Source organism: Marmota monax, unplaced genomic scaffold, assembly GCF_021218885.2.
Source record: "Marmota monax isolate L192 unplaced genomic scaffold, Marmota_monax_Labrador192_F-V1.1 WCK01_AAM20220418_F8-fsc00617, whole genome shotgun sequence".
Classification (NCBI taxonomy): domain Eukaryota; kingdom Metazoa; phylum Chordata; class Mammalia; order Rodentia; family Sciuridae; genus Marmota; species Marmota monax.
The window spans coordinates 189,652-215,431 of record NW_026693261.1 but is presented as its reverse complement, the minus strand read 5'-3'; the positions used below and the strand labels follow the sequence as shown (position 1 = coordinate 215,431).

Sequence of the window (25,780 nt, the reverse complement as noted above, 5' to 3'; positions counted from 1 at the left end):
AAAACAATAGACTTCCTAATTCTGTGACCAAGAGAAAGGTTGAGAAAAACATGTCTAACTTGTAACATTTCAAAGTAGAATATTATGAGTATTGAAAGGAAAGTGAAGAAACAAAATATTTACTGTCTGCTCATAACTTCCAATACTAAGAGATTAGTTAAAAAACAATTGTAACTGTTTTTAAAGAAGATTTCATCAATATTTATTGTCAATTATGTGTTAAACCCTGTGCTAACTATCTTAAGAAAAACATAAAATCATCTGTTGTTAATCCCAGTTTTTATTAAAGTTTACATTTATAAATTTAAACATTCATGTGCATGTTTGATTATACATGAGAAAAAAAATCACATTTTCTTTACAATTACAGATATTCTAAAGACTTTTTTTTTCTTTATGAAATTACACAGCCTCCTTTGAGCTCTTTGAAGGGATTTTTGTCTTCTGGGATACCTTTTACTAGAGGATCTTCCCCAGATCTTTCTTCAACATAATCCCTTACTGCTTCACAACATTTGGACACCTTAAGAGGAAGGAGAAAGAGACAACTCATATGGTATAAAACAGAATACTGTAGATTTTGAGAATTTATTTATTACAGTAAACTTTCACGTTGTATCTTTACAAATGATTCTTTCTGTTTTCTGCAGATGCATATGTGCTTTTTACATAGAAGAAGAAAGAGCTGCCCCCAACTCATCCTCCTGAATATTTACAGACACTGGCCACATTCCAGGGAAGGTTCCCAGCAGAACCTGCCTTCAGCTTCAAAGGAGACAAGATCCAGGGATCGAACACAACTGGAACACAAGTGAATATTAATTAAATCTTCTTCCTCATTCCAAAAAGTGACTAGTAAAGATAGAAGGGAATGAGTAATTTTAAATTCCAAGCTTATCACCATCCTGGATTCGCAGAAATACATATGTGTACTTCATTTTAAACTCGTCTACAAGGACTGACCATGACAGTGCTCTACATGAGCTCTGTGGAGTTGGAAACTTTGGCCGGTTTGTTTAATGTATTCCAGGCATTCATAGCAGAATGTGCATTTAGTTAGTGCTCAATAAATAAGTATGTACTGAGCTGAGTCTCTCATGTTTATGAGTTTGCCCCCAACTCACCTGTAACATTATTATCACAGCTTAATGAAAAAATAAAACAACAAAAACAACAACCACAAAAAACAGGCTTTAGTGTTTTAATGGACTCAGCCAGAAAGAGAGGAGAGAGGCAATGTTGTATACACATGTAACTACAAATGTGTGTAGTACTAGTCGGTATGGGATCCACTTATTCATGCTTTTAGCTTCAATTTATTTTGTTTTCAATTAATGTTATTCATGACAGTAACACAGAAATACTTCATTTTTGGAAGTTTATTCAGTGACCATTTCTTAAATTATTAAACAATCCATTGATTTTTTTCAAGTAAAATCTTTATGTCATATATATATATATATATATATATATATATATATATATTTATATTGATATATGTGTATGTATATGTGTGTGTCTGAATATTTGTGTCTCCCCAAATTTATATGTTGAAATCCTAAGCCTTGATGTGATAGTATTAGAAAATGGAGTCTTATGAGAGTGATTAGATCATGAAGGTAGAGCCCCCATGAATGAGCTATTAGTGTCCTTATAAAAGAGACCCCAGAGAGCTCCCTTGCCTCTTTGGCCAGGTAAGAACACAGTGAAAGGAAAAGATATTCATTGTAGTGTATGAACAGGGAGCAGGCCCTTGATCTTGGAATTACCATTGTTGCAGAACTGTGAGAAATAAATTTCTGTTGTTTATGAGCCACCCATTGAGTGAGTTTTTGTACCAGAACTCATCCTTAGTACATGATATTCTGTTCCAGTAGCCTCAACAGACTAAGACAAATGTGGATGTTTGTGTGTGAATATGTGTGTGTGGGGGGTAGGTGTGTGTTTATCTCTAGAGCAAGAAGGAGAGAGAGAAAGTTCTTACAGTCCGATATTAGATCACTTTGACTTCAAATAGCTGGGAGATGTTGAGTAATGGAGAAAAAGAAACACCAAAACTTTATTTTCCTCAAATTAGAAAGATAAGAACTTTAAGTCAACGAGTGTGTTTTCCAAGCTTTTGTACTAGCTGTGGATTCAATTTTATCTTTACATAAAAACATGTTTTGTCTGTATGAAAGGGCAACAGGGGACTTTGAGGCAATTATACGCATCAGATAAGCTAAAAACCTAATTTTGATTGGGACTAAGAATTTTGAGAAAGGTATGAAAAGAATATAAACCCCCTTTGCACTTTGTCTTGATAAAATGATGTATTCTTCAAAAATGTAAGATATGCTGCTATCATTTGTGGAGGAGTTTGAGTTCTGCTAACTTTCCTAAAATGAAGAAATCTAAAGTACAGATCTACATTTTCCAAGCTTTAGTCACTATTTGTTTGGTGGAAAATTAATTAGTTTGCCATGTCTGCCCCTTCTAGTGGCAGAGAACTCTTGGTAACCATTTTCCAAGAGTTCTCAGATGCTTTTGGAAGAAACCAGTGAGTTTTTGTGCCAGAACTCATCCTTAGTTGCAAAAGAAGAATAGAATGTACTCATTCATTACTGCCCAGGACAGTGCTGGAGAGGATGAGGTCATTATTTAAAGACTTCGACAACATCAAAATATTGCATGTAAAGAGAATTTAGAAAAGTACAAACAAAATGTCTACATGCATTGTTTCATTTTAATGCTTCACTAAAATCTAGTCTTTTTCCCCTTCTTTTCCTCTCTCCCTTCATCCTTCTCTTCTCATGTTCCTTACTTCCTCTCTTCCTTTCTCCTTTCTCTCTCCTTCTTACTTTCTTTATTTTTAGCCACTCTTTTAAAATGTGAAAATGTTTTTTAGCTTAGTGGTCATACAAAAAACAGGTTAAGGAAGGGCTGATCTTGGCCTAGGGACAATAGTTTTTCAACCCTTGACCTAGAGTCTAAATCAGAGACATAATCTTCGTGTTTAACTTTCTTAATCTCTAATGAATTTTTACATGAATAATTCATTTTTAAGCACATTGAGTCGCTTGGGTATATAATAGATAAACAGCAACAACAGTCAATGTTTTATAACCTGGGATTCCCAGAGCACCTCTTGCTTAAAATAAAATTCTAAGGAGAGCTGCAACTTACCAGTACCCTTTCCAGTGCCAATTCTTTCTTGAGTTGGTTAACCTCCATCTTCAATTTGTCCTTTTCTGACAGGTCCTCAATATTGATCACTGGCATCTTTTGCCTGCTGTTAAAATAGAGTGTTAACTCAAACAGCTGAATTTCTGGACTTCAATCCAGTCTTAGCTCTTCCCTCGGCTCTTAACTTACTAAGCAAACTGCTCTTGATTTTTATTTTAAATTTCTTAAGACAGTGAATTTCTTGCGAGCTCTCTCTGAACAACTCTAGCACTGCACACTAGCCTTGGGGTTTCAAAGCTTCACTATAATCTTCACTAATATGATTAAAGCAAGCGTTTGACTCTCACACCTGCCAGTAGTTTGTAGGAGGTGTCAGTTTAGTTAGCATATAACCAAAAAATTTAAGTCTCCTCTTTTCCCTTGGTCTTTTGCACTTTGCGAACTTTAGGTTTTCAACCCTCAACTCTGGTGTCAAGCCCTCCACTCCATAATTTATACCATTTAACTGAGTTTAAGGTCATTTTGAGGACTACCCATTAATCCCCTAAATTGCTAGAGTATTTAATCTGGTATTAAAGGAAAAGTATCTAAAAAGTGTCAGTATAAATTTATTATAGGTAATGGACTGAAATGTGAACCAACAAAATAAAAATAGAGTAAACAAACAACCTTCTTGATCAGAAAAAAAATATTATATTACTTAAAAGTGTTTCTCCACACAATACCTGGAATTTGTATGTAGATGTTATAATGAATTGCATAATGCTGATGAGCAGATGTAACAGGTTAAAGAGAACACAGGGAGTCTGATCTACCAATGCACATCACATGAGAAGAACAGACTCTTCTGACTTGTTAGAGATCTCTTTTCCTCAATTAAACCAACACGTAATGGGGAAGATGCTTTCTAGCCTAGTACTCCTATGAAATTGCCTGGAAAGAATTTCATTGTAGCCAATGAATTCAATTTTTTCCTTCTCTGGTCTTCTCTTTTTCTATTTTGTCTCTTTAGTTTAATTTTTATAAGGAAGTGCTTTTTTGAAAGTACACATATTCAGATCATATGTCATTTCAGAGAACATGACATTGAATGTCTGCATGAAAATACTCTGCTAATAATATATAGGCGTGAACTTATTTCCTTGTATTAATACAATGTTTTCACTTCCAGAACCTTTAAGGAAATATTGTTTCCCTTCCCAGTCTTATAATATTCTTTTCCTCTTTAGGAAAGAGGTAATTTAGGGTATTTGGGGGGTTAACTGTCATGCAGCAAAGGCCAGTAGACAGACAAGAATACTCTTTGGGCACTGAACCCAGTGTTTCATATATCATTGTGTTTTGGGTGTTATATTCTTTAAGAAACAATCTGACAATAAAGAGATCATTTCTTCCTGTGCAATAATTGTCTGATATTTGACAGCCCATTCTCAAATTTATTCTTCCTTCCTACCCAATTTCAGGCTATGTATAAAACCTCACAAGTATTTCTGCTAGTTTTATCTGCTTATTTTGTCCTTTGCACAACTTTTCTCCACATTGAAAAACTTCTCATATTTCACACTGCAGTGTGTTTAAGAATTTCTTTGGTGTATAGTAAAAATAGTGTATTATTTTCAGAATGTATTTTTAATTCCTTAATGAGAGCACATATCTTATTAAACATGAGCCCAATCAAAGAGCTTTTGACTTAGCAAATCTGGGACAGTACTTAAGATTTATTTTTCTCTATTCCAGGAAGTTATACTATATGATGCAAAAAAAAACAAAAAAAAAAACAAAACAAACAAACAAACAAACAAACAAAAAAAAAAACATCTTTCACTTGCTAGCTGTGTGGCCTTGACCAAATTATCTAACCTGGCCATGCCTTGGTTTACTGGAAAATAGGAGCAATACTAGGTTGAAGTTTGTTTTGTTTTGTTTTTGTACTGGGCATTGAACCCAGGTGCACTTAACCACTGAGCTACATCTTTATCCCTATTTATTTATTTATTTGTTTATTTTGAGACATGGTCTCCCAAGCTGCTGAGGTTTTTCATTAAATTGCTGAATCTGGCCTCGAACTCCTGATCCTCTTGCCTCAGCCTCCAGAGTTACCAGGCCCACCTTGAAGATATTCTATTCTTTAAAAAACATAAACCTCTTTTCTAGGTTGAGGTACCCATTCTCTAGCAGCTACAGGTATTAACTGTCATGGGCAGACGTTCTGTGCAAATTGGCTCTTCACTGACAGGAACAATTTCACCTGTAACACCTGGAAGACTCTGTCCTTACCTATCCCTGAGGGTGATCTAAGTGTAGCAAATGGCTGGCTGAATCTAGCAGCTTTGGACTTTGTTTCTTGGTTGAAAATCTTAGTTGTAGTTGAGAAATTACCAGAGTTCCAGAATTTCAGGATGATACTTGATTTCTGAAATTACATTTTTGACTAATTTCTGCCCCATCCAGTTTTCCTCACTTCTTCAGAGATTTCCACCTGAGAGCTTACCCTCAATAAACCATCTGGGTAAGAATCCCTGTCTTAGACTTGGCTTCTAGGAAACCCAGTCTAAAATAGTTAACTGTTAGTAGAGAGGCCATACATTTCATAAGTTTGTGTCCTCACCACTACCCAATGTTCTGGATCTTGTCTGGTATACAGAAGAGAATCAGCAAGTGGTGGTAAGTTTACTTAACCTATGTCATAAAATTCACCTAGATATAGAAAAACTTGCAAATTATCTGACTTCATGTATTAACAAGTGATGTCTCAACTCTAATATTCTGTGATTTACCATGTTTAATAACATATAATCATTTTTTTAAAAATCACTTCGTTTTGAGGAAGACTCTAGGAAGCTCGACAAAATCGATGCCACAGTTCTTGTATTAAAAGAAAAAAAGAGTAGATCACAATTTTCACTCCTTCGAGGACACCCAGCCACACAAGGCAGGACATTGTACATTGTCTGCATGGAGATTCCTAATATTTACAGTTATATTAGAGTCAAGGGATCAAAGAATTCATATATGACTTTGTCTCCTTTACTCTCTGTCCTGTTTTTCAAATGAGGCAAACGTGGCCTAGCATCTTTAAGTGTTCAACATCACCCATTAAGAGGCAGTAAAGCTGAGCTTACCACACCAGGTATTTGATTTCTGTTTGGGGGTGTTTTCACTTCCAGTGCACTTCTCTCAAATTAGTGTTACAGGAGAGGAATTGTTTTTCAAACAATTCTATAGAATAACATACAAAATTCAGAGTTGGCAATAAATGGAACTAAATCCTACCCCATTCCCTTGTATTTTAAGCTTTCAGGTTAGTTCACTTCTCCATGGGAAGTCTTAAGAGGAGCTAGATAACATTACTGGCCCAACTACTAATCATCCTCAACCAACCCAAAGATCCATACCCCAATAAGCCCACCCACAGGAAAACATACCTGTGAAGAAGGAGACTTTGCCTTTTTACCTTTTCTTTCATCTTGCACTACAATTAGAGAATCCAAGGTGCTGAAAAAGCAAAGCAGAGAGGAGTGGGAGGAAGAATCTCAGAATTGTACTCCATTCATAGAAGTTCTCAATGGGAGCAATACTGCCCCCTACAGGAGATTTTTGAAAATAAGTCAGATTATTTGTTGTGGTTTTTAATAGATTTTGTAGGTGTGAATGCTGGATGTCAGATATCTTGCATTTCCCAAGACCTTAATGCATAAGTTGAACTCTTCCAAAGCCAACATGACTGTCAAATATCATATCAAACATCTACATAGCAAAAAATTTATATTATTTGACCTTAAATCTAACTTCATTTTAGATAAAAACATAAAATGTATTTCATGGTGTTATACACACTGAATTTTACAATAATGAAAATATTTACTAAATAGAGTAGAGATCATGCACCAATAATTATTTGCAGAAAGTTGTTTACGTTGTTTCCAGAAAATCATATCATTAACTGCCCACATAGCTTGGTATGTGTCAGTTGGTATTCTTAGCTGCTGTATCCTTGGTGATTCTACACATTAGAAATATTTGACCACTTTTTTATATATAGTCATGATGAATATTTTCATATTAAAACCCATTTTCATTCTTTATAATTTGCTGAATTTAAAAAAACTCCTTAATTACAATCCAAGCACCATATTGATGGTTTTAGATGGGCCACTATAAAATATTTCTTAAACAGCCAGACTCTGGATTAGATGAGATTTGTGATCATATAGCCCTAGAAGAGAGAGAGCGAGCTAGAACACACATTGTCTTGAATCTCCTTGGTCTTAAATACCAGGATGGGTTCTTACTAGCCAAATATGGCCAACAATATCTGTCTAAAGGATTGCCAAGTGGGCAGTTTCTCATAAAGAAATGGAAGCTAAACAGCATAGTTCATTATGTACTTTCTGTAAACACATAATATTTTTTTATGCAAACAACCTCCATACGTTAATTTTCTTTTAAAAAAAGTTCATATTGACCAAATGTAGAAAAGAAAGGCAGATGCACTTAGCAATGCAATCAAGTCATGGTGGCTATTGACAGAGGCCTGGGGCTTCCTTTGCTCCATCAGCATTAGTGGTTTCTTTTTTCAAAATTCATTTTGAACATTTTGGGAGGATAGAATTATATAAAATGTGTTAAGGGTCTCTAATATCTTTCGAAGTTTCCTTTACATTTCTTGTGAATTTATTTTAGAATTAACATGAGCTAGAATAAGGTTCAAAGGCTGCCTGTTTTCTGTTTTTAAGTGTGCATCAAAAAAAAAACTGATAAATAAAATATTTAACTTATGAGGGCCTAGATTAAGGACAAGTCATTCAAGTTAGTGCTCAAAATTCCTTTGTTTTATACAGAGGATTAATCACCAGTTCCTTGAAATAGAAATGTTGCCTGTATATTCCAAATATTATCTAATTTGTAAACATTCAGTTTGACACAATTTTTCAGAAAAAAATCCACTATATTAAATTTGAAATCATATGTATGTAACTTACCTTACACTATTCTTTTTCATCCTAATATTTTACTTAGGACTATAAAAGATTAACAGCTAACATTTTGTTCATTCATCCCACAAATATGTAGTGAGCAACTCTTATGTGCTAGACACAATTCTAGATGGTTGGCAGTAGGAGAGGGTGAATAAAAACAAAAAATATTATTCTAGTGAGGAAGAAAAACAATAACAATATACAAAAGTAAGTTATAACTAATTTAAATTGTAATAACTGCTAAGGAAACATGTAAATGAAGAAAAGAGTAAGAATAGGAGTGTCAGAAATGTTTTAACTATAGAGGCAGGAGGATTTCAAGTTCAAAGTCAGCCTCAGTAACTTAGAGAGGCCCTAAGCAACTTAGTGAGTGAAATGGTGTCTCAAAATAAAGAATAAACAAGGGCTGGGATGTGGCTCAGTGGTTGAGTGCCCCTGGGTTTAATCCCTGGTAGCAAAAAAAAAACAAATGTTTCAACTACAGAAAGTGGTCATGGAGGCCATTCTGAGACAATGCTCCTGGAGTGAAGACCCATGAGAGTGGGCTATGCAAGTATCTAAGAGATGATCATCCCAGGGCACGGCAAGGGCAGGGCAGCAGCGAGCAGGCATGAATCTGAGGAGCCTAGTGACTACAGGGGAAAGCAGTACAGGAAATCAGGGCCCATGGAGTTTTCACAGGCAACTGTGAAGATGTGCTGTATTCTGAGTGACTTAGGGAACATTAGGGACCTTTCAATAATAGGGTGACATTATCTGTCACATATTTTGGCAGGGTCATTCTGGCAGCTATTTGGAGATTAGTTCATAGGGAGCCGAGAGTGGCAGGGAACAGCAATTGCAGTAACTGAGGTAAGATAGGATGATAGGTAAAACCAGAATGTTAGGAATGGATTTGGGGACAGCTGGCAAGATCCTAGATATATTTTGAAAGTAAATACAATAGGATCTGCTGACAGAACAAATGCTGAGTTAAAAAAAAAAAGGTGGTGATGGGAATGAATCTGATTTTTTTCTTTGCCTGAGAAACAAAGAAGAGTTCTGCTATTTCCTGAGATCAGAAAGTCCTGGAACACTAAGTTTGAGAAAACTGTTAGCCATTCTTTTCAACAGGCAGTTCTTGAAGGGGAGAGCCATGAAAATGGATGAGGACACCCAGGATAAGATCATCCCAAGGCACTCTAAAAGGAGAGAGATGAGATGATATTAACAAAGAGGGAGTTTGTGTCCCAAGGATTAAGTGAGATGCTTTAATTATTAGCTTATGATATTTGTGCCCTTACCATCTGCCAGTCACTTTGCTGAATGTTCACATGCCATGCATGTATATCCTGGTATCTTTTCACTTTTCTTTCTGTGTTTCTATCTGGGCTGATCAAATGATAGCAGCTAACACTATTTGTTATTCAGTAAATATTTACTAAGTAATTACCAGGGGGTAATTACTTGGTAAATATTCCTGTGGGGTTGAAGCAGTAAACAAAATCAACTTTCTTAGCTCCTGTTGTCTCCTCAGCTCCTAAGGAGACAGATATGAAGATCAGGAGATGAGAATTTGGTACAGGGATAAGGGCTAAGCAGGGGGAATGGCTCACACCAGGGTCTGAGGTGGGAACAAGCTGATTGAACTAGGAGATTAGAAAATACAGTAGAACTTGAACACAGTAAAATCAAATAAGAGTGAATTAAGGGAGACAATATAGGATCACAAAGAGCCTTGCAAATTATGGTGAGGAATAAACTGAGAAGCTACTGAAGAGCTGTGATTTTATATTAAAGGAATAGGGAATTGTGATGTGGTGTGTGATGTATAAAAATTACTCTGATTGCTTTGTAGGGGTTGAGTGGGAAACAAGTGAAACAAGAGTTTCAGCAAGAACCTAATCTAGTGGTTCCTTAAGAGCTGATAGATTTAAATTACAATGGTTATTTGCCATGGTTATAAAAGATACATGCAGATTAAAAATATGATTTGGAGCTAGAAATGATGGGAACATTAATGGATTTGGTAAAGATAGGATGGAGGTGTAAAGAGTAATTCCAGAGTTTTTGCCTTGAGAATCTTAGTATCTAAGTGTCATTTATCAGAAAAGAGGAAATGGGGGTTTATAGGAAATGGGGATTTATAATCAAGACTTCAGCTCAGGAAATATAATGCTGGATAAATCTATTAGACATCCAAGTGGAGATGTTAAGAAGAAATTAATATTTGGAATTCAGAAGAGAGGAGAGATCAAAGATGACACAATTTTATGTTTATGTAAATATATGAGTGTGTGCAGTTGATAGTTTTAGTTTTTTGAAATCACATAAAAAGAAGAGTACATTTAGAGGAAAGTTCTTAAGGGTGAGCCTTGAGTCATCCCAATTTTTAATGTTCAGCCAGAGGAAAAGGACAGATAAATTGAGAAATTGTAGCAATTCAGTAGAGGAAAACCCCTTGGCCATTACTCTGGGTTCTTTCTCTTCTTGTCTATTCAAGGGCTTCATTCACTTTATTTCTACAAAATCAGCTCTGCCCCTCTCTAACCTGTAAGCACTCACCCCCAGGTTTTAATATTTTCCATGTGTAATGCTCTCTCTGATGTATTTTCAATCATGACTCCATGTCCCTTTTCCATTAGAGCTTTGTTTCACTCCTTGCTGTTCCACCAAACTTAATGAAAGTTGTTCCTGTCACTATCCACCTCCACTTTCTTATCTGCTCTTTCTCCCACTTTCTCTTCTAATTAAACTTCCATATGGGGAAGAGAAAGAACAGGAAGTGCCTCAAGGGCAACGATTATGTTGCCACATCTTACTGGAGGGCTGAGTCCCTGTACACCCTTGCAAAGCAGCTGTCACTAAGAACACCCAAGACCACATATCCATCTACATTTGTCCAATTTATCTCTCAAGATTAGTGATTTCAAATTCTTCCTCATTCCTGAAATGTTTTCCTCTTAGTCTCCATGATACCCCATGAAGGGGGTTGGTCTCTGGCCAGAGTATTACTTCCACTGTGAGAGAAAGGAAGATTGGGAATACAGGAGATTCATTTGGCCAGCAGGAATAACTCACACTTCCCTGGTTGGGAGTTATGTGCAGTCCAGAACAGCATATGCAACTCTCTGCCGGTACAGAAGTCTCAGTTAAACTAGTTTTCCCCTCAGCTAATAGGTAATGGTGAGAGTCTTAGGAGATATATGTCACTTTCAAACTGCATCTGCCTCCTCTACCCCTTATGGCAGCTTGGTCCTCTTGCTTGATTTAAGATACAAAAGCTTTTCCACATAAAGCTGGAACAAATAGACATTTGAAGGGCATATGGTACTTCAGTCATTAATGCATAACTGATGTTAGATTTTGGCTCTCCTATAAAAATGAAAATATTTTTTGCAAGGAAAAGGTGTCTCTACATTTGAAAGGTCAAGGTCTATTAATTTATGCTAAATATAACCCTGAAAATGAGGACTTCTGTGATTAGCTCTCTCAATCCTCTAATCTGATTATCAATTTTTGGCAGATGTTCCTCTTAGAGCATCATGGCAATGTATTTGCATTGTAGCTGTCTGTTTTCTCTCGAATGAATTGTAAACTTCATGTTTGGTTAAAAATGAAATCTGAGATATGGCTGTCCAGGTACTGAACCAGGATCCTAAACACTTTATACAGGTTGAGCAACCCTAATCCCCAAAGCCAAAATCCAAAATGCTTCAAAATACAAAACTTTTTGAACATTTACAAATCACAAGTGGAAAATTTCATGACTGGCCTCATGTGACTGATCACAGTCAAAATGCAAATGAACTAAAAATATTATATAAAATTGCCTTATGGCTATGCAATAAGGTGTATACCAAACATAAATGAATCTGTGTTTAGACTTGGGTCCCATCTCCAATACGTTTGTGTATGCAAAATTCCAAAGTTAAGAAAAATCCCGAATTCAAAACACTTATTGTCTCAAGCATTTTGGATGAGGACTATTCAGCCTGTATGTAATAAGCCTGACTTCATCTTTTGGAAATATGAAAGAAAAGGATGTGCCTACAGTGAGTGAGACCAGGGGTCAGGACTCAGATTGCCTGTGCTGGCTATGTAGCTTGGGGAAAGTCAAGTGTTCGTCTGAAGCTTTGGTTAACTTACTATAGAGTAAGGAGAATAAAGAATTTTCCTCAAGTGGTTATGGTGGGGGACATACTGAACTGAGGAAGGCAAAGCATAATGTAAGCTCTCAATAAACATTATGGTGCTCCTTACTATTGTTATTGCTATTGAGTGTCCCGTAAGTAGGGAAAAATTTTTCTTACTCCATTCTTGACATGCCACTGTCTAGTAGCTTGACAAGCCAGACTGCAGTTTTAAGTAGACAATGAGGCTGTGCTTATGTGGAAGATCTTGGATAAAATGGTTCAAAATTGGTCCCAACTTTCTGGGTGTCATACATAATTAAAAATTTGTCCCATTAAGTGAGAGAAAAGATGGTCTACATCATGAGTAGGCATTTGAAGGAACATATACCCAGGAAACAGAGAAAAGAGGTTTCTATCATTTTGTTTCTCTACAGAAGGCAATATTCTGCTAGAGCTATAGCAACTAAAATGACCAACCAAATCACCTATCTGATTAGAGAATGAGTCTCTGCATAGAAGATGTAGTGTCAGGTATGTTGGTATATATTTAATTTATTTTGAATTGACCTTTGCATACTTCCTCTTATATGAGCCCATAGACCATGGAACATATTTTTAATGTTGTAATAAAAACACTATATTGTAAACAGGTTGTATACAGTTCATTTGTTTATTCTACTATGCTATGAAACCCTTAGTGTGTTTATCTTTGTTTCCCAAATATATAGCACAAAGTCTGGAACATTTTAATTATTTAACCAAATTATTTTTTATACAGGTAAATGAATAAATAATGACAGTCAGAGGTACATTATATCTTCCATTTTCTCTTTTTTTCTAGAGGGAACAGGAATGGCAAACATTCATCATACAGACTGTCCCATCCTTTGGTGTGGCTTCTTTATTACACAATACACTCAAATTCACACTATGTCTGACAGAGGGTGCAATTTGAGTCAATGCTTCTGACTGGGCCCAATTGGTTAGAAAAATGCCTAGTTGGTGAAGGAGTTGCCCAAACTTTAACAAAGCCCTCCTGACTGTTTATCTCTCAGAAGAGATTAACTGCTTCTCTTAGCAGATGTGTGATCTCCTCCTTAGTGTCAGCCAGACTCATTTCAGGTTTTATTTTGATAGGGCTTAGACTACCAGGCAGCAAGAACTGTCTGTTTATTAAGGTGTTGCCAATGTTACTCCTTCAATGACTGTTATATAATATGTATCCCCAAATCACTGGGTTCAATTAATTTTCATCATTCACTCATATACCAGACATACCACATCTCCCTAAGGTGTCTGCAGAGAGAAAAACCGTCTGCTTCAGTCCTTTCCATAAATTCTTCATCACCTAAGAAACCTGTGGGGATCGCAGAGGACAGGGCATCTTACTGAAGCTTGGAAATTCTATGGGCCAGTATGATCCAGATTAACCTCAGATTCATTCTTCTGGGGGCCAAAGAGGATGGGAGAGAGATCAGGGTAAAAAATCCAACATGCACAGGTACTCCTGACTCACTGTGGCTGACATGCTTTTAATTCTCTTCACATTCTCCTCTAAGGTCTTGGTACAGTAGGAAGAGCCTGGGTCTGGGTGTGTTAGAATGATTATAGGAACAGAACCAAGAACTGTGGGTTCTGGTTTCAACTCTGCTCACAATTGCATTAAGTAAACATGACCAGATATTTTGTCATCCTAGGTTCAGTTTATACAGATGTAAAATGAACACAATTAAAATTTTTTTTTAGCATTTGGCATCCACACTATAAGAACTCCATACTTTTAATTTTATCATATTTCAAACTATTTCAAGCTTCTCTCTTTAGTCATCACCACTGTAACTGTCACTGGGTATGGTATTGACAAGTCAATCTGGATGACTGTTTTCCCCAGTTCCCTCCCAGTATGACATTTCCTGTTGACTCTGGACAAAGGAAATATTCCCCTTAGGCTTGTGGCAACCTTTTGGTCTAGATACGCATGTAAGGACATGGAGAGACATGACATCCCTCTGAAAGTCATGGGAGTCACTTTGCTCCTCCCAGATGGCCCCTCCTGTAAATTCAGTTATGTTAGAGTAATCCCCCAGAGAAATTTAGATTCCCTGTACACTGGAAGATGTCTTTTTTCATGGATACAAAAATACTCAAGTGTTCCTCCTAAATGGAGTAATTTCCTTAGTGTCAACCTGGCTTGAACAGTCCCAACCTTCTAACTATCACTCTTGTTCAATTCTCCTTCCTCCTATGGTAGACAAAGAGGCATTAAAGATGCACCTTGTTTCACATAGAAAAAGGAAAGAATATAAGTTTCTAAAGTGCCTCTCAGAGTACTGAGTTCAACTTGTGTCTATCCACTACACCTAAGAAGAAGCATGAGGCCTGCTTTGTCCTACTCCTGCTCCTAATCCATGAGTCACACCATAGCCTACAGTGGACTGAGTATTCTGCTCTGACTGAGAGCACCTGGAAGCTTATTCTCTTGAAAGAAACTACCACGAAATGGTGTCTGGTTGGTGTGACCCCTGCTGGGTACAGGGGTGGCTTCCGAGCTTCACCAAGAAGAGCCTATGGGAGCAAGGCCACAGGTTTCGGTCCTACAAGTCCAGTTCAACTTGCTTTATTTCCTAATTAGAATCAATGTACCATCTATAAACTGTTCCAGGCTTCCCAATGGGAAATGGAATAGGGAATGATTCGGATGACTCTATGCCATGGTGTAAGGGAATGAATGTCTTTTGGATACTTAAGCACTTTCCATTTAATCCTCATAACATGTCTGTGTGGTAGAGTGATTAATAATGCCTTTTCTTTTTTTAAACAGAGAATGAAACTGAAGCTCTGAGAGTTTAACTTGTTCAAAAGAGCAAGGAATAAAATCCACGTGTCCTCTGACTCCCAAGCCTATTTCTCCAATACAACATGTAATTTCCCAAAATATTTGCTGTGATTCAGGCTCATTTTTTTTAAAAAAATATGAGTAGTAGATGATCAAAAAATTTCCAGTAGCTGAGAACAAAGAAGAGAAAAAAATGTCATTAGTCAATACCAAGTAACAACTCTTGATTCAGTATCAATCTTTGAATTTTATTTATGTCTGTTTTGGAGATATGTTTTGTTATATTCAGAACAATGGGAACAAGTAAGCTTGAAGCTAACTTTTCTTCTAAATACGATCCTGGCTAAATGTTTGCTAAAATCTCCCTCCACTAATAGTATTTGGAAAGTATTAGGAGGTCCTAATCTGATTCTTGTCCTTCCAAAACTGGCTACCTCAGTGGATGATGCTCTGGTGACTCTGGAGAATTGACTATATCCATCTCTACCCGACTCTGTTATTCACTGGTAACTGCAGTGGCCGTTGGAATTGGTCATAATGAGAGCATTACACCATGGAAAGTATACAAACTTCCCTTTCCCTGCTCCTTGAGAGTTTGTAGTTAGGCATTTACTCTTATAGATCTGACCATCATTCTTAATCACAGATATCTGGTAATCAAAACTGACAGTATTTCCAGAACAGGTTACTATTTTGAGGAATATGATTCTACAGTATGATGTCAGGGCTGTTGAAAACTGACACAAAGGACATGATGTGCAAAATATCCCAGACTACTGACCCACTATGAGCAAGTTTTCAGGGTTTTCCAGAAACTTGGAAGAGAACTTCTTTCAACTCCCTTCAGTATCTCCAGGGAAAGTCAGGAATAATTATTAACTAGAGAATGTCAAATAAAAAGAGGAAAAGGGGAGGAAGGGAAGACACATTTCTCAAGAGAAACCTTTAAACTACCATCCTAAAATATCTTCATCATTTCATCTAACATCTCAGTATGGATTTTATATTAAAAAGCAACAAACTTTTAACAGATGTACTGACCTAAGGCAATAATTGGGAGGGGCTGATCTGGTCAATTTCTCGGGATCCTTCAAAAGGACCTCTCTGGACTTGTATGCTCCTTTCCCAAAAGCATATAGCTACTACTCTTATACAAGGCTGATGGGGATGTAAAACAATGCAACCATTTCAGAAAATTGTGTGGCAGTTTCTAATATTTCTAAGTATTCAATTCAAGAGTAATAAAAATTGCATATCCACACATTTACTTCACAGCCCCAAACTAGAAAAACAGTACATTTGTTGTATATAATCAACAACAGGATATTTGTGGTATAGTCTCATATTGGATTAAAATGAATGAATTATTGACACAATGACACGGGTGTATTTCAAAAATAATAGTTGAGCAAGAGTAATGCAAATGGTACATACTTTATGATTCCATTTCTATGAAATTCAAAATCAGGCAAAACTAATATATGATGACAGAAATCAGAAATGGTTGCTCCTGTCCTGGGGATGGATGGATCGACTCTGGGAAAGGTATGAGAGAACTTTCTGAGATGAGAGAAATATTCTAATTCTTGTTTGAAGTTGTGGATATACAGTTGTGAAAAATCTAAACACTTAAGATACATTATGAGCATTTTCTTAAATGTAAATTAGAATTCAATCGATATACAGATATAAGTACATTGAAATTATGAATCCAATCTACAGAGTCCATTGTACCTCTCTGGTCAGACCCATGGCTAGTGACTCACACTTTCTCTCAGCCCTTCTCAGACGTGCACTCCAAGCTCCCGAGATGTGGATTCGAGGCTTCCTCGAGGCTGCAAATTGGAAATATTGAGCAATCAGTCACAGGTCATTTCCCTTTGGCTTTCCGACTTCCCTCCACGCACTCTGGGCATCCCCTCTGGCTGCAAGAGAAAGTTTGGGAGGCAGGTTGAACTTTTCAACTTGGTGGGGAATTCCTCTCCCCACTACATACTTAGCAGCCTGGGCCGGGTGGGGGTGGGGTGGGGGCGTGGAGGTGGGGATGGGTCACCTCCCTGCCTCGTGAGTCAGGGGCCCCTCGTGGCTCCGCTCATGCGCGCTCTGCTCCTGGAGGGTCGATCGGACGCTCGTCCCGCATAAAAACGGCACCGGCTGCCAGACGGTGGCACGCCGCGCACCTCGGTCCGCCTGCGCTGTCCTGGGACGCCCAGTCCCGCTGCTCGCTCGGACCGGCACTATGGACTCCACTGGCCGCCTGGCGCTGATGTTTCTGCCCCTGCTTATGATCGGGGCCGCCCCCGGCCACCTGGTTCAGGAGCACATAGGTATCTGGCCCGGTCCAGAAGCGGTTCTTGGCGCCCGCCATCCTGGACCCCTCTGCCCCTCTCTTGGCCCGGCTTTCCCCCGTCCCCCGCTCGGCTTCCCAGTTGACAGTTGCTGGGACCCAACTCCCCGGGAAGCCTCCGCCTCCCAGGGGCGGTGTCTGACTCCCTCCGCTCTCTTCTGCCCTCCTTTTGCCCTCTCCTAGGAAATAACGCGGAGATCTGCCTCCTGCCCCCCGACGAAGGGCCCTGTAGGGCCCGAATTCCCAGCTACTACTACGACAGGTACACGCAGAGCTGCCGCCAGTTCATCTATGGGGGCTGCAAGGGCAACGCCAACAACTTCGAAACCTGGGCGGCCTGCCATGAAGCTTGCAGGAGGATCGAGAGTAAGTGCCTGGCAATGTCCCTCACTCCTCCCGCCCGCCCGCCTCGCCCCCGACGGCTGGGGGCAATTTACACACTCACCGGATCTCATTTCTCCGCTAAATTTTGTCCTAAAATCCCTCAAATGTTAAGCAGATCCCACTTGGCTTTTAGTTTTCCGAAAATGATCACAAATCTACAACCACTATACAGTTTCCCTCACCTAACTGACATCACTATTCAGTGCCCCCGCGGACTCTGGGAAAGAGGTTAGTTCAACTGGGGGCACAAAAATTCGAGGGAATTAACAGGGCACGGTGGAGCATGCCTGTAGCCCCAACGGCTGGCTCCGGAGGCTGAAGCAGGAGGATCGCAAATTCAAAGACAGCCTCAGCAATTTAGCGAGGCCCAAAGTAATTTAGGGAGGCCTGAAGCAATTTAGCGAGATCCTGTCTCAATAAAAAAAAAAAAAGGCTGGGCGTGTGGCTCATTAGTTAAAAGCCCCTGGGTTCAACCCCTGGTACCCAAAACACAAGGTGTGGGGAGGGAATGTATCAAGTGAAACATAAGTGCTTTTTTCTCTCCTTGAGAACACCATTTCCTTGTGTCAATTATCCAATCTAAAATATTTTTAGTGTTTTCAATTTATTTATTTATTTATTTATTTGTTACTAGGACTTGAACCCAGAGGCTTTACTACCGAGCCACATCCTCAGCCCTTTTTTTATTTTGAGACACGGTCTGGCTAAATTGACTAAGGACTTGCTAAATTGCTGAGGCTGGCTTTGAACTTTTGATACTCCTGCCTCAGCCTCCCAAATCGCTGGGATTACAGGCATGCACTACCACAGCCAGCGGTGGATTTTATTATTGTGATTTAGCTCATTATGTAACTTTTTGTCCTGATAAATAAACTTGTCTTGTGTTAAGTGTAGGGATATGGTGATTTACAAAACTCTGTCCAATTTTACTTGTTTGTTATAACTCTTCAAGGACTATATCAGGGCTTTGCCATTTAAGACTCTGAGCAGGGGGCATGGGTATTCATATAAACATGATTTGATTAACTTTATATGTAGAAACAACTAGAGAACAGGGAGTCTTTCCTCTGAACTTCAAAGATACAACACAACTGAGTCAAATCTGAATATACTCTTTAAAACAAGTCAAATCACTAGATTAATGGACAGTCTTCTGGGGATTTACTCTTCCAGTACTAAATGATTATTTTACCCCAATTTGTTTTCTTAAAAATTTTGATTGATTTTGCTTCATATGGTTGAAGGAGCAGGGTCTTGTGCATGGTGGATAAGCACTCCAACACTGAGCTGCATCCTCAGTGCCTACTTTTGACCAACATTGACCAAAAGGCTATTTTTGACCAACATTATTTTATTGGCTTTTTTTTCTGTAGAAGTTCCCCACATTTGTCGGTTGGAAGTCAATGAGAATATATGTGAGGAGCCCAGAGAAATGTATTTCTTCAATCTAATGACCATGACATGTGAAAAATTCATGTCTGTTGGTTGTAACCGTAATGGAAACCAGTTCTCTGATAAAGCTTCTTGTATGGACTTCTGTGCACCAAAGAAAAGTACGTACTATGTTTTATGGTATTTTTATTTCATTTTTCTATCAAGACTTTTCGATGGAAAAAAATCAATAAGTTGATGTGAAGTTAAGATGGTTTGGGTCCTGGTGATTTCATATATAATGTAATATCAACCTCAAGAATGCTTGTCAGGAGAAAAAGTATTTTGTCCTGATTTTTACTTTTGAGGATATAAGCTAGAAGTTAATGACTTGCCAAGTTCTCAGGGCTGGTAAGTGATGGAGCCATTATTCAAACTTTTGCTTCCTTTTCTGTGTTGTCTCTTTAAAACCACTGGTTGAGCATGTCTGATTAACCCAAAACTCTGAAATTCTAAATACTTCATAGTAGGAAACTTTTTGAGCACTGTCATGTTGTCATAAGTGGAAAATTCTACACCTGACCTCCTGTGATGGACTACCTTCAAAAAAACAGACACATTAAATAAAATATATAAAATTACCTTTAGGCTATGCATATAGGGCATATATGAAAAGAAGTGAATCTCATGTTTGGATTTGGGTTCCCTCTTCCAGATATCTTATATGTGTGAATGTGTGTGAAAATAGTCCAAAATTCAAAGAAATATGAAATGTAAAACCATTTCGTGTTTCAAGCATTTTGGATAAGGAATGTTCAACCTGCATTTCTCAATTTATATATTAAAAATTATAGTATAATCTAGAAGTTAATGATTTGCCAAGTTCTCAGGGCTGGTAAGTGATGGATGGTAAGCTTTGTGTGGAATCAGGTTTGCATATGAAACAGTGGAATATATACAGACTTCAGATTTCACTTAGATTTCTGTATTCTTTAGGAATTACAAATTGCTTCACCAAGAGTTCTCTATCCTTTTCCCTTTTTCTTTTTCTTACAACCCACATCCTCATCCTCAAACTCATAGGTGACTTGGTAAGTATTTTAATTTTGTGGAAAGAAATAATACATGCATTTCTCCCAGATATACCAAAGATACATTCAGTCATCAAGAAATTATGCTTTGGCAGAGAATTTGATTAAGCCATGTAGTTATAGTGTAGTAAATATGCAAAAGGGGGAAATGGTTGCTGCTGATGTTCTCTTAAGTCATTTATGTAGATGTTGTTGTTCCAATGGTTGGTAATTGGGAATATACACACACACTCACATATTGTATATAATCTTGATTAATAATGGAAGGAGAGCTGATAAAAACATTTAAAATAAAACTACCAACACAAAAAAGTTCACCAAAGTATGTCACGTTTTATCACTTTAAAACTTAGGGAATTTTTTTACTTGACCATGTCTGGTTTAGGCGTTTAATTTCTTTTCATATTTAAAGGATGAAAGGCATTCAGAAGGAATTCTGTCAGTTTACAAAATTAGAATCATCAAAAGATGGCACACAAGTTTACCTGTAATTTGAGACTCATCTTCTCAAATGGCTTAATATGATATTTTGAATTCAGAATGAAGCCTCTTCGGGATTAGATTACTTCAGAAGTCATCACCTTTTATTAATTTTTGTATTTTAGCATTTCTAATTTTATTTTCTTTTTCATAAAGGTCCAATATTTTGCTACAGCCCAAAAGATGAGGGTCTGTGCTCTGCTAATGTGACTCGCTATTATTTTAATACAAGATACAAAACTTGCATGGCTTTCACCTATAGTGGCTGTGGAGGGAATGACAATAACTTTATTAACATGAAGGATTGCACACGTGTTTGTGCAAAAGGTAGTGAATTTTTTCTTACTCAGTTTTTAAATAAACTTTATAAATAATTCATAAGCAAAATTATATTTTATGTATCCATTTTACTAATAGAAAATTGCCATTTCTAGACCAGTTCTACATAAATAGCACTTACGTGCTGATCTATTTTGTCCAAATGTTTATACTGGACAGTAGCTGTATACTAGTATTTTTAAAGGAAGAAGGTTATAAGCTGAGTGTATAAAGAACTTAACTGAATTTTTTGTCATCAATAAACATAAGATGAGTTGAGCTTTGAAGCATACTGGGAAAGGTGATTTAAAGTGAGCCTGCAGACAAAGACATATGTTGTTGATTGTTATTTTGTTGACTTTAGCATTGAAGAAGGGGAAGAAAAAGAAGATGCCAAGGCTTCGTTTTGCCTGAAAATTGAGAGGAAGCAATTTTAAGCATTTTCTTGTATGTCATCTTATGAATGCTTATTGTCTTTATGGTTCTATCTGAAGAATAATATGGGAGCATGAGGAAACAAATCAATAGTGATTCAATCACAGTTTTCATTGAACTTGTATCAATCAAGTTACTTCTTTATACATAACTTGCTGCTATTCAAATGTTAACCTGTCATTTTTAATTTACTGTCCAACTTTTTATGAGATTGAATTCTTACAGTGTATAAGATATAAAAACAAATATGATTCACCCAGTTCTTAGGGTTGCTAGTCCTAATTTCAGAAGGTGATAGTAACTCAAGTAGCATTAGACAGAATCATGTACTTTAAACATATATAATCATACAAAGAACTGGAAAATACATTTCATTATGAACTTAAAAAATTGAATTGTATATTAAACCCAAGGAGACAAAATTGCAAATTTACCAAGACTTTTAAAAATCATTCCAAATAATACTAACATAGACCCTACTATCTGTACTCCCATTTCTGTTGTGTGAAATTGCAGGGTGATGAGTAAGGGGATTTATTCAAAAGACAATACAATAACTTATTTTGACTTAATTAAAAAGTTAGTCAATTTATTAAAATCATAAATATTCTTCTGGGAAAATTATTATGTCTCTCTTTTTCTTTCTCTATCCTCAATTACATATATAGTGTGTATACATATAGATAGATGGCCTTAAGTTTTCCTGTTGTTATATTATTTCCTAAGAGAAAATGGGTGGGACACCACTAAAATTGTTAAAATTTTTGTTGTGTTCTTGTTTATATTATACCAAAAATCATGCATGATTTAATAATTTAAATTCCACCAATAAATTGTTTCTTATAAATAGGATCAAAAAATGAGTTTTTTTCTTTCTCTGTAATAAATTTTCTAAAATTCCTATATGTTTTCTTGGAAAAATTAACATATTAAAATATTAACATGTTTAAAATTATGCCTCTTATTTAGCAAAATTGCAATTGCATTTGTCCTTTGCTTGAACAGTGTCTCTTTTGAAAACCTGTCCAAGAATTAGTTTTAAGAAAAGTATATACCTAAGGACATTGATTGTTACTGAAAACTGGAAATAAACTAGATACTAATCAATTTGAAGAATTTGTAGAGGAGGAATGAACAAAATATCTATATATAGATAACATCTGATCCCAAGAATACCTTTAAAAAATAGGGCCTAAAGAATATGAATAAGCCAGATACAGTGGAGCACACCTATTATCCCAGCAGCTGGGGAGGCTGAGGCAGAAGGATTGTGAGTTCAAACCAGCCTCAGCAAATTAGCAAGGCCCTAAGCAACTCGGCAAGATCCTGTTTCTAAATAAAATCTAAAAAGTGCTGGGCATGTGGTTCAGTGATTAAGCAGGACCCCTGGGTTCAATCCCTGCTACAAAAAAAAAAAAAAAAAAAAGAAACCCCACAATACGAATAAGCACACATCTATACATGCATACAAACATCACAGAAGATCTAAAACCATTAAAAATGGTTACCTGTATAGGAAGGGAGAGGACAGAAGTGGACCAGGTATATGACAAAATTTCTGTGAATATCCCTTTTCTAATTTTTATCTTGGATCAGGAAAATATTTTACATAATGTAAAATAAATTTAAAAATAAAAAGCATTTCTTTAAACCAAAACAATTGATCCACATTTATATCAAATAGTGGTCTAACTACACAGAGAATATATACTTATTTTTCAGTAACTTTCAAAACACATTTTTGAACATATATCTTTTTGGATATATAACCTAAGGGTAAAAAATACTGAAGAAATCTGAAAAAGTGTTCAGTAAGTAGTCTTATCATAATTAGTAATACTGCTATTGTTACTTTCAATTATGAATAGAATATTCTCTATATATTTTTAGAAAAAATATTTACTATTCTTTGTAAGTCAAAGTTTTTAGTTTTAAGAGAAAAAACTATGTAAAAACATTTAAACTGATAAAAATAGTACAAACATTTTTTTTTTTCTCTTAAAAATGTTTTTCCAATCCTTCCATTGAAAAGTCTGAAGTTTTGACATATTGATAGCAGCAAGTATATGCCTACCACCCAGAGTTCGGTCTCCCGACATTGTATCTCAGTGAAGAGAACCAGTGCTTTTCAGAGACATCTGTTAATACAGATCTGGGCCAAATAATATAGGAGCCTGGGTTATATTACTCCAAAAATCAAGGAAGTTGTCAAAAGCTAATGAGTTGTGCCACTAACAGGAGTGTAACATTAGGTAGCTTCTACTGACCTAAAATGAGACTATGTGAACAAGAAATAATGAGCTCAATACATGAGAAAAACCAAATATATATATATAACTCCATGAGTTCATAATTACACACACACAAGCACACATGCACACATCTAGAAAACTTTCTTGGTGCTGGACACGGTTGTGCATGCTGTATTCCCAGTAGTTCGAGAAGCTGTGGCAGGAGGATCTAGAGTTCAAAGCCAACCTCAGCAACTTAGTGAGGCCCTAAGCAAATCAATGAGACCTTGTCTCTAGATAAAATATATATATAAAAAAAAATACTGTGGATGTGCCTTGTGGTTAAGCGACCCTGAGTTTAATCCCCAGTATCAAGAAAAAAAAAAGAAACTTTTGATAACTTGTAAGTTTGAGGACATTTTTCTCATTACTTTGAAAATTAAACTGATGAATTAACAGAATAAAGCATTTATCCTTTTTAAATTTGTGCTTTAAAAACAATACACAGCAATAAAATTAGGGAAAGTTATACATTGAATTCCACCTAATATATGCATTAAGAAGTTAGAAGATACCCCTTATGAAAGTTTGAGTCTGGGTGAAAATTATCAGTGGGTGCTGAAACTGTTGCATAGAAGGCTGGTGGGAAATAGTATTATGGGGATCAAGCAACCATTTTAATCAACAGATAATGTTAACATCCATAAAAGTGTGTTGTAGACATTATATGCCTCCTGATAATGGTTCAGTAAGAAGTGGAAATCCTCCACAAGATATCCTTGCAGAAAGAAAAAAATATCAGACTATAGTCAGTCAAACCTCTAGATCGTATAATCATATCTCCAGATTATCAGGAAATACTGGAGATACAGGAGCAAATTATAAGAAGTCAGAGGAAAAAATCTGCCAAATCCACAATGGTGTGTCAGGACAAATATACAGGTTTCTCCAAAAATTTTTCAGTCAAAAATTTTTAAAAAGACAAAGGGGAGGTAGTGCTTTTATAGAATGTGTGACTTAAGAGCAACAAAAAGCAGCATGCCATTGAAAGGTTTAGGTTGAATAAGGCCTGTGTTTATAATTATTTTTGGTGGGTTTAGAGAAAAATTATAGTACAAGATTTCTTTGTGTGCTTTGTGGTCATAGACTAAGTGATGTCAAGCCTTTGAGGATTTTGGGGGCTTCTGGAATCTCCAAAGAGAACCCTAATTTGGTATTTCAAATACCAAATTTATGTGAAGGAGATCCTTCACATAACACTGCTTGAATCCCCAGACCTCTACTATTTCATTAAATATGTATCAGATATCACATTGTACTCCATAAACATACAATCATTATTTATCAATAAAATTTGAAAACAAAATAATTTTTAACATAAGAGGGAAAAAAGTATATATAAAGCAATCATAGGATATGCTGCAGTCAAAAGGAAATTCCTTCTCACCACAGAAGCATAAAGACAATTAAACTACTGTGGTTTTACCAGACAGTATGATTAAAAGGAATGTCTCATTCTTTGATCCAAAAATATTTTAAAAAGCAAGAATGGGGGAGGTATGGGAGTAACTTTTAATGAGAAAATAATCTTTTCGTGTCTCTTTTACACACACACACACACACACACACACACGACATTCAGTCATGGAAACTGCAATGGAGACTTCCATACCATCTGCATCATGGTTCCCCCAAGTGTCATCCTGTCTCCACTAAGTCTTAAGCCTTGTTTTACCCTCTAATGGAAATCCTCCACAGTGTCTGTCCCGGTATGATACAGGGGCTGTAGAAATTTCAGCTGAGTTATAACCAGAGGTAAAGCTCTAGAATGACACTTGGGAGTAGACCTAAAACAAAATAATTAGAAGGATGCATATTGATCCTTCTTTGGACCCTATGATCTGTAGACTGCATTGTGGTTTGGCAGGAACTCCCATTTTTGGTTTTGTTTTACTTTTGGTACTGGGAATCGAACTCAGGGCCTTGCACATGTTAGGGAAGTACTCGACTGCTGAGCTACACCTCCAG

General features: G+C 36.7%; 2 protein-coding genes across 2 annotated transcripts; one reads left to right on the top strand and one right to left on the bottom strand.

Annotated features, from left to right (window-relative positions):
* Positions 1–264: 264 nt before the first annotated feature.
* On the bottom strand, positions 265–17,068 carry Gngt1 (G protein subunit gamma transducin 1). Its single transcript, XM_046456405.2, has 4 exons — positions 16,862–17,068; positions 6,591–6,660; positions 3,166–3,271; positions 265–523 (listed from the first exon to the last, which is right to left on the bottom strand). The coding sequence occupies exons 2-4, from the start codon at positions 6,629–6,631 to the stop codon at positions 395–397; spliced, it is 276 nt and encodes a 91-aa protein (XP_046312361.1). The 5' UTR covers positions 6,632–6,660; positions 16,862–17,068; the 3' UTR covers positions 265–394.
* A 101-nt stretch (positions 17,069–17,169) lies between these two features.
* Positions 17,170–22,393, top strand: Tfpi2 (tissue factor pathway inhibitor 2). The gene is made up of 5 exons (XM_046456402.2): positions 17,170–17,422; positions 17,626–17,808; positions 19,200–19,379; positions 20,925–21,095; positions 21,451–22,393. The coding sequence occupies exons 1-5, from the start codon at positions 17,335–17,337 to the stop codon at positions 21,498–21,500; spliced, it is 672 nt and encodes a 223-aa protein (XP_046312358.1). The 5' UTR covers positions 17,170–17,334; the 3' UTR covers positions 21,501–22,393.
* The last annotated feature ends 3,387 nt before the right edge of the window (positions 22,394–25,780 follow it).